At 48.7% G+C, this 13725-nt stretch overlaps 1 protein-coding gene across 9 annotated transcripts in view; it reads left to right on the top strand.

The window, feature by feature from the left end:
* Positions 1-13725, top strand: part of LOC135912552 (sperm-specific sodium:proton exchanger-like) — a 270794-nt gene that overhangs the window by 173536 nt on the left and 83533 nt on the right. For all 9 annotated transcript variants that reach the window (XM_070533980.1, XM_070533982.1, XM_065445019.1 and 6 more), the window contains 3 exons: positions 6395-6563; positions 7269-7350; positions 13165-13397. In XM_070533980.1, the coding sequence (XP_070390081.1) occupies positions 6395-6563; positions 7269-7350; positions 13165-13397 (484 nt within the window). The remainder of the gene's footprint in view (positions 1-6394; positions 6564-7268; positions 7351-13164; positions 13398-13725) is intronic.

Raw genomic sequence — 13725 nt, 5'->3', positions numbered from 1 at the left:
ATACTTATGGTGGTCGTCTCAAATATATTTTTACGACGTCTTCCTTTGCGAACATTTATTCCAAGAGTTAATTTCTTAGACAACAATGCAGCTCTCGAAGGCAACGCTACAGTGCCAGCCGAAGCGACGCAGACCAGCCCATTGCGGGTTTTTCATACGCGGATAGACAATCGCAAGAGCATAGCCTATAGCAATCCAGTTATGATACCATACCTGCCGCGGTGCAACAAGTATGTCACAAAGCTGGCTATATATGACTTCTACAGCAGTCACGTTGATTTTATTCCGCTAAAACAGGTTTGCTCACGACGAGTAGTTCATGGTATAATATCAAATTTTTGCATTTCCTCACAGAAACGCTCGGCAGTAGCACGGGGACTTAACTAATACTGGAGCTTAGATTCTACACGCCTCACTTGCTTCTTTACCTGCTTATCAACATTAGGCGGTTCTTCACGTGTTTATTTTTTTAAGCGGCGGAAACTTGAAGTAAAGTTAATGAAGGCTTACAACTATTTACAGAGTACAAATAGGAATGTACCAATATATATTCCCTTTTCCGTGCTACACGTTCAACTCACCTCTTTGTTAAGCGTTTGTTAATGATTAATAATGTATGTTATGTTCCTCTTTTTTTTGTCTATGTTATCTAGTGCATATCATTTATTTATTTCAATGCCGTAGTGTGTTTTGCATTGTTATTGTGGAAATATTTCACTGTTCTTTCATATATTGTATAACTGCAATGTTTTATGGCCACTATATAAATGTAATTTATATGGCTCTTGATGTGTTACCCCATGCAGCCATATTGTACCTAAGGGGGTGAGGTTACCTCAAGCTGCGTCTGTGCGGCTTTTTTCCCTCATCCACCTCCATTTACCACTCCTCTGTACATGTGTGTGTGTAAATGAAAATTAATAAATCAAATCAAATCTAACTCACTTGAGAAATTTACTGGTGCTTGTTGCTTGAGGAATATACATGACGAATCTGTTTGGCGAACTGACACAGGCTGCTCGGCCGAATTTTTTTAGTGAAGCATGCCTGCTGGACCGCATAGCTGCAGCCAGAAAGAAGTCGAAGCGTCAACGACTAGTAGTATGGGACATATTCAAGATATCGAAATTCCCCCGGTGGAGGGTCAGAAATCAAGTTAAAGTATATGCAAGGCTTGTGGTGCTTTCTTTATGAATGTTTGCGATTGGATTGGCGCAAACTTAATTTAGCCTGCAAGGTTCTCTTTTATGTGCCGACGAAGCGAATTGTTATTCGTTTGTATAATTGAATAACGCTGGATCGAGACATCGTGAGACAGAAGGTGCTTGAATTTTCCTTTTGTAGGCAATCTAAGCTGCGGTGTAGTAGCTCGAGAATACTTTAGCCATTCCAGTTGGCGCTGTAAAAAAATGCTTTATGGTTTTAATTCGAAGTTGTAGTGAACTGATGGGTTTCGCGAACATAGCGTGCCTCGCCATACGGACAGTCGTTTGCTACCGTTACGTGATCAGGGGTGTGCCATATTGTCGATAAAGGCTACTGAGGGCCACTATGAAACATTTCATCACTTTCAATTGAGTGGCTCTCGATCTTAACAACGAAACTTTTCTCTCAGGTGATCGCTACTATGGTGTTTGTGAATTAACTATGTAAATACTCTACCTGACGCGCCGTCGTGTTAGCAGCCATGAGCAATTCGTTTATTGGAGGCCTGTTTCAGAGGGGGATGAAAGTAGCAGCAAACTTTTTCATAAGAAATGCGCGCCTAACTATTTTTTTACGCATTAATGAATGGCCATATTTGAATAGAACAACACACCAGAGTAATAGGAATCATGATGAGAGCTTCGCTGGGCAGTGTCTTTCTAAAATCAGATAACATGTTGACGCCAATTACCAAATTTTTCTTCCACGTAAAATGCAATGCCTCTCATAGCTAAATACTAAAGGAATGTTAAATGTTAAATGAAGCATCATACACAACTTCGCGCGTTGAATTTGCAGATATTCTTTTTTTAGTCAAAATTTACCGATAGACATGGCGCATATATGCATTGCAAAACCTAGTAGACCCCTTTAACGCTACTTAGCTTGCGATATCCAAGCCGCAAAGTTTCTCGACTCATACGCTTTTGAAGAAGAAACTGTGGTTAAGGCATGGCAGCTGAAAGAAGCCGACGTATTCTTCAATACGTACGGCTCGAGCCACCCATACCCCAAGCATACACGAAGGGAACGAGCGCGCGCGGCAGCCGAGCGAGCCGGAGCGAGCGGCGTCCTGGCCGTGACGTCACTCGCGAGAGGGCGCCACTCCTAATTCTCGGGGCTAATATTTGGTTCGGCTAGACGAAGAAACAACTCATGCAGGCGAGCGCACGAGCTGAGACCCGGCTATGTAGCTACGCGGCCGCAAGCGAGCGCATGAGTTGAGCCTCCGCTTTTGCAGCTATTATGACGTCATATGGTAGCTACGCGGCCGCGCGCGGCGCAGCAAGGAAGAGCGTGATTGTGCGGCTAGTATGCTTCGCATAAAAAGGAACAAAGCAAGCTTTAGCGGGAGGGCTTAAGTCTATGAAGGCCAAGCTGGATGAACCCACCATTGCTCACAGTGACGAGCGGGCGACCATGGGCAGAGCACATGGCTGAGTCACGCATCGCCGTAGCCACCGAGGAAAGCGGTTGGAGGCAGGGGGTCATGGTGTTCCTATATGTACCAGGTGTATCGTTCTTATGTGGAACACATAGAGACAACTGTCAGATCTAGAGGTTCCTGCCATTTTTTGCTGATAGGCTGCCTGGCTGGGCAGGCATTAGCAGCGAGAAAATTTTCAACGACGATTTGGCGAAATAATTTCTCAATTGCTAATTGAGGGCACACGTAAATGCGAAATTGAAGCCGAGATGCAGTGGAGTCATGTCTGCACAGCATAAATCCTAAGACTAGCACCACTGCCGCAGCGCGTGACCTCAAAATGAGCAGGGAAATGCAATAGCGTTCCACTTCGCTGTTTCCCAGAAAGAGGGCCTCTAACCTTTCGAGGCTATCTTAAGTGGAACGCCGAAGCATTTATGAGCACGTTTTGGAAACAGATATCTCGCGAGGTTAGCCAAGCTGTTGTTGAAATGTTGGTTGCTGCTCAGGTCCACCTATAAACATTTTCATGGGGCGAGGGCGAAAGGGCGCGCGGCGAGCCTTTCCTCCTCTCCGGCTTGTGCGTGCCGGCGCAGCGCTGCGTGAATGTGCTGCCGTCGCGTGCTGCGATTTGGAGTTGTTTTTTGCTCGTTGTCTGTCAAATTTACTTGTTGTCAGTCCATACGAAGCCGTCAAACAACCACTGTGTAGTCTTTAGATGCAGCAGTGACTGCAGCATGCGTAAGTTTCAATTGGCTGGGCAAAAATGCGACGCGCATCATCAGCCGTGGTATTTGAATCGGTTTTCTCTCGACCGGTGTCTGTGAATTGCCGGCGTGAATTGAAAAATGTTCTCACTCTCTGATCGCATGGCTTTGGAACTAAAACATAAGAGTGCTCGTGTACGGCCAGTCGAATGAAACTCCGAAACACCTAAGCGCCAATCGTTATAAAGCATTTGCGTCAGCCACCGACATCGTTCTCACGCGCTTCAAGTCTAGGAACACTTCAAATCACAATACAAGATCTACGTCAGCTTCCTGTATGAGGCCCATGACATTGTTGAGAAAAGTGATCACTGCGATTGGTAAACTATGGTGATACATGTAAGCTTTGCGCTTCGGAAATGCCTTAAGGCATTGCATCTAAAGGGGATCGCATAAGAAGAATCCGACCGCTTTCTGTGAGGACACAATTTCCACAAGACGGGTGTGTGCGTCGTAGAGGACGGGACGAACAAAACTGGGGAGAAAAAAACAAACATTCGTTTTCATTCTTCAATTTCGCTAAAAAGAAAGGAAAAAGAAAAAATGGCTGTGGCTTAGCTAAGGTTAAGCCCAGGATGCGAAGCATACTAGCCTTCATTTTAACGCGACAGCGTTAAGGAGCTCGTGTCGCAGAAAAGCCGGTGTCGTCGGCGTCGGCTCAGGCGTGCGGCGCTTGCTCAGGCGCACATTTCGTTGTCGCGCCGAACGCTGCGTTGCTCAACGCTCACCGCGTCCGATGCGGGGGGCGACGCCGCGAGCGACGCCGCGAGTTGGAGCCCCGTTTCTTCTCTGTCGTGACGTCACGGTGTCACGTGGTATTGAAGGCGACACCGCCGCGCCTGAGGAGCTGGGTTGAGCTCTGGTAATATGCTTCGCATAAAAAACAATGGCCAACGCCGCAATAAGTCCTCGCATGGTCGTGCCACGTGCTTGGACCATGTGCTATATAGAACGAACATCTCTATATAACACAGCATCTACCAGTGTCTCGAACCCTCGCGCAATGTTCAGCCGGCCGCTTGACCACTCGACACGTGCGACTCACACTGTACGGTATTACTACGGTTATTACTGTACAGCTATTACTAACCAAAGTTATTTTATTCGTGGGCGGAAATCTCGTCCAGCAAACAAGGTAATCGCGTTGTGTATCTACCGACAACAATTGGAACGCTTGTCAAAGTAAACAGCACAGCTTATAATCACCAGGAGAATGGTACACACGCTGTTAGAATCGTCACATGTTTTCTAGTTTATCATCATCATCAGCCTGGTTACGCCCACTGCAGGGCAAAGGCCTCTCCCATACTTCTCCAACTACCCCGGTCATATACTAATTCCCCATAATACCCCAGCTCATTCTTATTCTTCTGATTATTTCAGTCTCATGATCCGGACCCGCAGTCACCACCTGTCCTAAGTAGATGTATTCCCTTGCCACATCCAGTGCCTCACTACCTATCGTAAACTGCTGTTCTAGATTGCTAGACATTACTTTAGTTTTCTGCAGATTAATTTTTAGACCGAGCCTTCGGCTTTGCCTCTCCAGGTCAGTGAGCATACATTGCAGTTGGTCCCCTGAGTTACTAAGGCAATATCATCAGCGAATCGCAAGTTACCAAGGTATTCTCCATTATCTCTTATCCCCAATTCTTCCCAATCCAGGTCTCTGAATACCTCCTGTAAACACGCTGTGAATAGCATTGGAGAGATCGTATCTCCCTGCCTGACGCCTTTCTTTATTGGGATTTTGTTGCTTGATGCTCAACCGCAGTTTAGGATTACAGTGAGAATGCTGTAGTGCGGTCACGTTCGTGAAACAAATTTTCAGAAATACACATCCGATCTCCGAGGCGTATTGCAGGCTCACACACGCGCGCGCACATCGCGCTGGGTGCTCCGTACGCCTCAACGCCAGCAGCAGCTGCGGCCATGCCGTCTTAAACCACTTCCGTACATCTCGCAGAACGTTTTGCCACGTAGAAGACGCCACGCCAGACTAAGCAGACCGCGCGAGCACCAAAAGAACGACCAGGAACTGCCGCCGAGTATATACATACCATGGCGTATACGACACGGAGCGCTCGCCCAAGCCAGCATGCCGACTGCCAAGAGATGACGCCACTGCATTCGCAATATGGCGGCACCCATGGATAAACAGTGTATAGCCGCTTAGCCTGTTTACAAAAACGGCAGAGTCTATGTATGATATTTAAGTACTTAGCATAAAAAGAAACAGCTATAGTATATGGAGACACTAGGTGGTCATGGTCAGTGCGCTGGACAGAACCTACACGCAAGCACTGACTCAGATTGGCATGCACTATCCTCTTTGCAGCAGGAAGCGACAGTGGAGAGCAAGATCAGAGAGCGAACGAGAAAGACAGAATATAGGAGACGGAGAGCGAAAATAAGGAGTGGGGGGCGTTTGAAAGCAGGGTTGAAAGGTCAATGTAGTGATCATATGCAGTGCTGCAAATATGAAGGATGCAAGAAGGCACTATTACAAAATGTGTCAAAGGCGAACAAGACAGAGATTCATAGAAAGACACGGAGACAAAGCTGTCGACAGAGGTCTAGCAGTGGAGCCAACGCTTCGACAAGAGAGACGTCCCTTCGTCAGGACGTCAACTTCCCCTGTCGAAGCGTTGGCTCCAGGGACATCCTTTGTTTTATACCCCCGCTGCTCAAAAAGGGTGAAAAGGTGATCACCAGGAGGCTCGCTGGAGCGCTTCTTGGACAAATAGAAATGGGAGAATGTTTGCCCGTATATGGAAGATTTCGCTTCTAGAAGCAGCGCAGAAACCACATCGCCCATGTTTCACTATAGTGTGTCACATATCCATACAGCGGTAAATGACGACCCAATGCATTGGGTTTTGCATATACTAGCGGAAAGGCAAAATAATACTTAGTTAGTCAGCCGCGCTTTACCGTATAGTTCACTGCTACCTGCGCGTGCATAACGGGCAATAATAATACTGCGCCCGTGCAGCGCCGTGTCGGTGGTGTGCATGCTGCCGTTCCTGTCGTCGGTGCGCTCTTCATCGCGTCTCGCCCAGGCGTTGATCCTCATCTGGCTGGGAATGCGCGGCTCCTACCGCATCTTCCTGGCCGTGCACTACCTGCGACTGCTCAAGGTCTCCATCGGGGAGGCCACGCGGGTACGAGCACTCTCTCGTGAAACTAAACAGAGGAGCGTACACTCACTACAACGCCCCTCTTCAACTGGTGCTGTCCGTGCTGGACCGTTCTCACTTCGGATAAGCCAACCCCCCCCCCCCCCCCCCCGCTTTTTTATAAATGGCCTCTCCGAGCCAAACGCATACGAAATGAAACTGGACTATAACTTAAGTGTTCGTGCCCCCACTTTACTCTATCCCTATTACACAAGCAGTCACTTAACGCTGCATTTTCCCACGTATCGTATCTGGCTGAATTTGATATCTCAAATTTCTGAATTAAGCCCGAGAGACTTTACGCATAGCCCATAGCAATGTTTCTTATTTGCTGAAGCAAGTGTTCAGTTGCAGATAGTTCGGCGAAACAATTACTGACTAATCGTGGCTATAATAATTAAGCTTTAACTCGAACGCCATTTCGCTGTTTTTTGTACAAATGCCAAGGCCAGAAGTAAATGTCATTCAGTTGTTTAAGTTTTCCTCGATGCTGAAGCGTGTTCGGGAATATTAAACTTTAAGAATTATTTTCAGCAAAGCTCGAATTAGAAAAGTGTTTGTACATGTGATTGGACTCTGCGTTCAGGCATATAGCAATGCAAAGTGCATTCGATATCAGAAACTTGCGGTACAATAATCAGCTCCTCCAGTTACAGTCTCATTCATCATTATCGATTTCTTTTTCCGTAGGGAATCGTCCACGTCGCAAGCGCCATGATGTTGGTCGACTTGATCAACGTGATGCTGTTCGAAAACATCTTGACATTCATCGGTAAGTTCGCCAACTGCGACAACCCAGGTTCTGTAAGAGCGAGCCTTCCCGGTCGCTTCCGTTTTCCCGCGCAAATGTTGCGGGACGCGCCGAATCTGCGTCGCCAACACCTACGTGTTCCTACGGCATACCTACACATCTGTTGGAATAACCGCACTGCTCGGGAACCCAGAGTGTCGTTACCGTAGCGCTCAAACTTTCACAAGATAGGTCTCCCTCGTACGTCAACGAAATTATATATAGTTGACAACATCGTCTACCGAATGATTCGATTTTTCTTAAGAGGTACCTGTACAGCGCAACAAAACAAGGACACAAGAAGAAACGAAGACGAAGGCAAGCGCTAACTATCAACAACGAAAACTTGCTTTTGGGATCGGACATCCTTATCTGTCATAGTCGTCACGTATCTTCATCGTTGATATCATAGCGTCATGCCACAGCGAAGGCCATCTGCGCACACTATTCTTTTTGGGCCGGACACACCCGCCGACAACCTCAACCGCCTTAATAGACAAGCGATTTCAGTTTCTCTGGAGGCTCTTGTCCCAGGAGAAATCAAGGATATCAGAATTAATACTCGAAAGAACGTCCTGGCTATTGATGTCCATAACCAAAGCGCAATCAATGCTTTGATGGCAGTAAAGCTCCTGGGCAACATCAACGTCCACTACCTCATTCCGCAGGACAATGAAACCACGGCTGGTGTCGTTTATGATATTGACACATTGATTAGCGACAGCGACCTGCCAATTTTAATCAAACCTGCCACAGATGGTGTTGCCTTACTACAAGCTCGGCGCCTCGGCAAGTCGACCTGTGTAAGGCTCGTGTTTAAAGGTGACTGTCTACCGTCACATGTAAAGGTCAGACACTTTCGGCATGTGGTACGACCTTTCGTACCCAAACCACTTATGTGCAGAAGGTGTAAAAGAATTGGACATGTGAGCGCTGTCTGCCGAAATACAGCGACATGCCCACGATGTTCCAAACAACACGACACGGACACCTGCCGTGCAACAGAGCTCAAGTGCCCTAATTGTCAAGGCCCACACGTAGCATCCTCAAAAGACTGTCCACACCTAAAGAAAGAGCAGAAAATCTTGCGGAAAATGGCCAGAGACGGATCATCACACAGAGATGCTTCTGCAGCGATAAGGCGACACCACTCTCGGAAACGAAAGTCTACGACATCCTCTTTCGGTTCAAGGGAAAAGTCTCGTCCGGCAACGCCACCTCCTGTTCCATCTGTCTCCAGTAACAGCACGAATGTCAACCATAAAAGCGGCCCTGCTATTCCTGCTTCATCAAGTGAGGTTTGGCCAGCACTGCCGAAGACATGCCATGCGCCAGAGCCACAGCACATGACTCGCCACTTAACGTCAAATGTCACTTCAGTTGACCAAGTGCGAGACAAGGATTCACAAGTGATTGCTACGCTCAAATCCCTCACGAACGTCATGCGTCTACTACTGACAAACATGGACACTCCGGCTGCTCGTAGCGCACTGCAAGTGCTGGACGCGTTGACTCCAGTACTTGAAAGCATCGCATAGCACCATGGCCCGCCCCTCGCTGCCCTTCCACAAGGAAGTCAAGAAAGCATCTCTATTGCAGTGGAATGCCCGTGGTCTCAAATCGAGAATTTCAGATTTCAGACACTACGTTTTCGAAAACCGATTTCCCATACTTGTGATTTGCGAACCGAACGTGCAGAATGTTATACGCATTTCTGGCTATGAGGCATTCATGTCCTCTACCTGTGGTGATGTAAGCAAGGTAACTGTATATATTAGATGTGATCTGACATACGTGTTGCACCCAGTCCCGCCGCACGACGACAACCAGTACGTTTGTTTAATTGTGAAAACGAACAAGTTTACGTTCACACTCGTTGCTGTTTACCTTGCTCCTTCACGCGGATTCGACTCTAAACGACTGCACGACGTGCTATCAGCGACACCCCACCCTACGATTCTCACCGGAGATTTTAATGCTCACCATCCGCTTTGGGGGAGCTTGAAGATGGACTCCAGGGGAAGGAGACTAGCATCCTTTGCCACACAGCACGACCTTCACTGCCTCAGTGATGGTAGCCCAACATATTTACGCGGGCTTACATACAGCAGCTGCCTAGACTTGACCCTGGTTTCTCGGCGTCTTGAAAGAAACGTGCAATGGTTTCCAGACATCGAATACCGTGGAAGCGACCACATTCCGACGTACCTGAAGATCAAGGGACTATTTAAATGCCCCTCCACGACACTCCGGAGAATCGACTGGTCGGCGTTTCGGTCGCACATGGAGGAAGTATGTCAGCAAGGGAACCATTCAAGTCTGGAAAACGAAATTCAAAAAGCCATGAAAGATACTACGCGTGCTTTTCAGCCTTTCCCGAAATACGAAGAATTTGAAGCCGAACTGCAGCGACTACGAGCAGTCCGCCGGCGGGCTGAAAGAAGATACAGGAGAACCAAATCCATCCATGATCTCAGAGAGGCAAGGCGGATGCAAAAGAAGATTCAACGCCGCATTGATGCACTTCAATCTCAAAGATGGAAACGTTTCTGCGAGTCGTTGGATCCACGTCAGCGATTATCTCAGATATGGAGAACTGTGCGTGGACTTCGTGTATCACCGCAACAGCGTGTTCCTTTTAAGTCCCTCGCTTTGCAACAAGGTCGCAGCGAAATAGACGTTGTCGAAGAATTTTGCTCAAGACTTGCCAGCTCGCAGCCTCAACGCGCCCTTACACCATGTGCCACTCCTGTGCCACGGGACTCCCACATGGATGTAATGTTTTCGGTGGAGGAGCTTGAAGCGGCACTAGCGACTTGCAGGCGCTCTTCGTCACCTGGGCCGGACGGCGTTACCTATGCGGCGCTCGCCAACCTTGGGCAGAAAGCACGACTCATGCTGCTAAACCTTTACAACGAGTCTTGGCGCAACGGTTTGGTTCCACGTGAATGGAAATGCAGCCGCTTGGTTCCACTTCTCAAACCTGGTAAATCACCGTTAAACTTGTCATCGTACCGCCCCATCGCTCTGGCCAGCTGCATAGGGAAAATAATGGAACGAATGATCTTGACGCGCCTGGAATGGTACCTGGAAAGTTACAGTGTGTACCCAGATGCTATGGCTGGCTTCCGGCGTGGGCGCTCATCCATAGATAATGTCATCGATTTGGTCGCTTATGTTCAACATCAAAAACGGATGAAACGACTCACTGCGGCATTATTCCTTGACATAAAGGGCGCCTATGATAATGTAGCACATTATGCCATTATAGAGGCTCTGATTAAAGCAGGAATCGGTGGCCGCACTTTTCAGTGGCTGTGCAGTTATTTGACTGACAGGCATTTCTTCGTGATGACCGAGGAAGGCGCCACGACTCAACACCAAACGTTCTGTGGAGTACCGCAAGGCGGAGTGTTGAGCCCGACGCTATTCAACCTAGTGCTCGTTGGCCTAGTCAGATGCTTACCCAACACAGTTCAAGTATCAATCTATGCCGACGACATCTGCATTTGGGCGTCTGCTGTAACACGACTGCAGGTACGAGCACGGCTACAAAAGGCAGCTACCTTAACATCACTGTACTTGCGAAAACAGAACTGCTGCCTTGTTACTTTCACTCGGAAGGCAATGAAGCGTTATTCTGTAAGTGTCAACGGACAAGCAGTTGCAAATGCACGTAAACACCGCTTTTTAGGGGTAATTATCGACCGCGACCTATCATGGAGCCCGCACGTTTCGTACCTAAAGAAGAGGTTGCTGACAATAATACATCTCCTCAAGTTTCTCGGCGGAAAGTCATGGGGCACATCGGTGCGATCAATGCTGCAGCTTTATAACGCCTTGTTCCTCGGCTTCGCAAGATACAGCCTCCCTGTGCTTGGTAACACCTGCAAAACAAACCTGCGTGTACTCCAGGGACTACAAGCTCAAGCCCTATGGGCCGTGTCTCGGTCTTCCGAGGTGTGCGTATACAGCGGCAACGATTGTCATAGCTTGAGATCAACCAATATCAACGTACTTGGTAACCGACGCTCTCAGAGCGCATATTCGCCACGTTGCCCGACTACCTTCTCACCACCTTGCCGCTCTACCCGCAGAAAGGCCACACGCAGCTATCAGACGTATGATTGTTGCCAATCGCACCTCATTGCCAATGAACTACATGCCTGCAGCAAGACCATCCACACCTTTATGGTGCCTGCACAGACCTGAAGTACGCCTCACCATCCCAGGAATCACTAAAAGGCTAACATGCAGTCGTTTGCCCTGAAGCAGGCCACATTACAACTTATACATGAGGTGCACAGCGGCCGCGTACACGTTTACATCGATGGCTCAGTCACATCTGCAAGTTCAGCTGCTGCTGTGGTAATACCAACAAGATCCATCGAAATACAGCTAAAAACGTCGCATGTATCATCAACGACAGCTGCTGAACTGGTAGCTTTGCGTGCGGCTCTCCATTTCATTCAGGAGGAACCACCGCATGCATGGTCAGTCTTCTGTGATTCCAAGGCAGCCGTACAGAGTGTACTCTCAGCACTGCGCCATGGATCACATGAACAGCTCGTCGCAGAGATCAGAGAAGTACACCATCGCATAGTTGACGAAGGATACGATATCATATATCAGTGGTTGCCTAGTCACTGTGGCATACACGGCAATGATCGAGCGGACGCAGCTGCCCGATCTGCCCATGACGGCGTCAGGTGCGTTGCCATTCCTCTTTCGAGAGCCGACGCAGCGAAAAAACTTGCCGTACTGGCAAACGACCTGACATTAGCTCACTGGAATTCATCCGATTTCACAAGTACACGACTTCATACCCTGGACCCTACTTTACAACTCCGCATTCCGCCCGAGCTTCCACGACGCGACTGTACCCTTCTAGTTCGTCTATGGCTTGGAGTAGCATTTTCAAATGCGTACTCCTTTCTTATCGGAACGTCCAACAACCCACTTTGTGACTTCTGCGGGTGCAATGAAACAATCGTGCACCTTCTTTGTGAGTGCTCTCGTTTCAACCCGCAAAGAGCAGTCCTCTCAGCCACCCTAGACAAACTGGACAAGCGCCCACTGACAGAAAACAAGATCCTTGGACACTGGCCTACGCGAACATCAGCGCGATCGGCTATGAAGGCGCTGCTGCGGTATTTAAAAGACGCTGGACTTTCTGACAGATTGTGACTTCACTGTGTGACTCAGGATTGTACGGTGCACTGCATCACAGTAGGAACGCCTTTGCGGGCTGCGTGACAGTGCCCACAGAAACAGTTTGTGTGTACGTGCGTGTGTGTGCAGTTTCTTTTTTTTCTTTTTTTAATCCTTCTCCCTCTCACCTATCGCATCCCCTTTCCCCTCCCCCAGTACAAGTAGCCAACTTTCCTTTGCCTTTCTCTCTCTCTCTCTCTCATAGCTGTGCACGTGGTTGTTTGAGGGTATAAGTATGACCGATCCCGGAAGTAAATTTTCGACGTTGATAGTTATAGCGCTTGTCCTTCTCTTCCAACCTAGCTCCTTTCTTTTTCGTTCTTTTTTGTTATTTTTTGTGCATAGTTCTCGCCCTTGACCACAGCTCTAGAGATTCTCGTGGCCAGCCTGTGCTGCAATGTCTGTCCCGTTAGCGATACTGGCGATTGCTACCTACCAGTCTCGCCTTCCTTGTTTCGTTGCGCCATACCTTTCGATGACGGCCGACCTATACAAGCCGGTATCGCGCAGCCTCTTCGATGTTATTTTTGTTACCGCGGTGCCCGCGTTCTGCAGTCGCGCAACGTCGCGCGTTCGACCGCGCAGGCTACGTGAGCGACTCGGAGCTGGAGCGGCTGACGCTGCGCAACGCGCTGCGCTACCTGCGCCACACGTCGCGCGTGGCGGCGCACGCCGAGCGGGCCGAGGCGCGCTTCGTGCCCGTCGACTGGCGCTGGGTCACCGGGCGCACCTACGTCGCCGACCTGTTGCTCAAGCAGCCGGCCAAGGGGTCGACCGCCGTGCAGCTGGCCGCCATGAGGGACGCCGACGGAGTCGGTGTGCGTGTGAGCCACCGGCGTGTGTGAGGTTATGTGTGGGACACCCTGTGTGTAGCCGTTGTGGGTTATAGCGGCGCGCCTATTGTGACCGTACGTGGCCACACTCTTAACCGAGTTCAGCTTAGGCTCTAGCTATGGACGTTGATTCCTTTTCTTTCGCAAATATTGTCCTTATCACAATTGAACGACGTTTCACATAAAATCTCAAGGCCCCAAAATATGTTACGTGTATTTAAAAACCAAACAATTCTAAATCTGTTTTTAAGAACTGTCTGATAGCATATGTCTGGGTACATGCGTGGATCTCGTCAAGCTGTCATAGAACAAG

Source organism: Dermacentor albipictus, chromosome 2 (assembly GCF_038994185.2).
Source record: "Dermacentor albipictus isolate Rhodes 1998 colony chromosome 2, USDA_Dalb.pri_finalv2, whole genome shotgun sequence".
NCBI classification, from domain to species: Eukaryota; Metazoa; Arthropoda; class Arachnida; order Ixodida; family Ixodidae; genus Dermacentor; species Dermacentor albipictus.
Note: the sequence above shows the minus strand (reverse complement) of the source record. Positions and strands in the feature narration are given on the sequence as shown.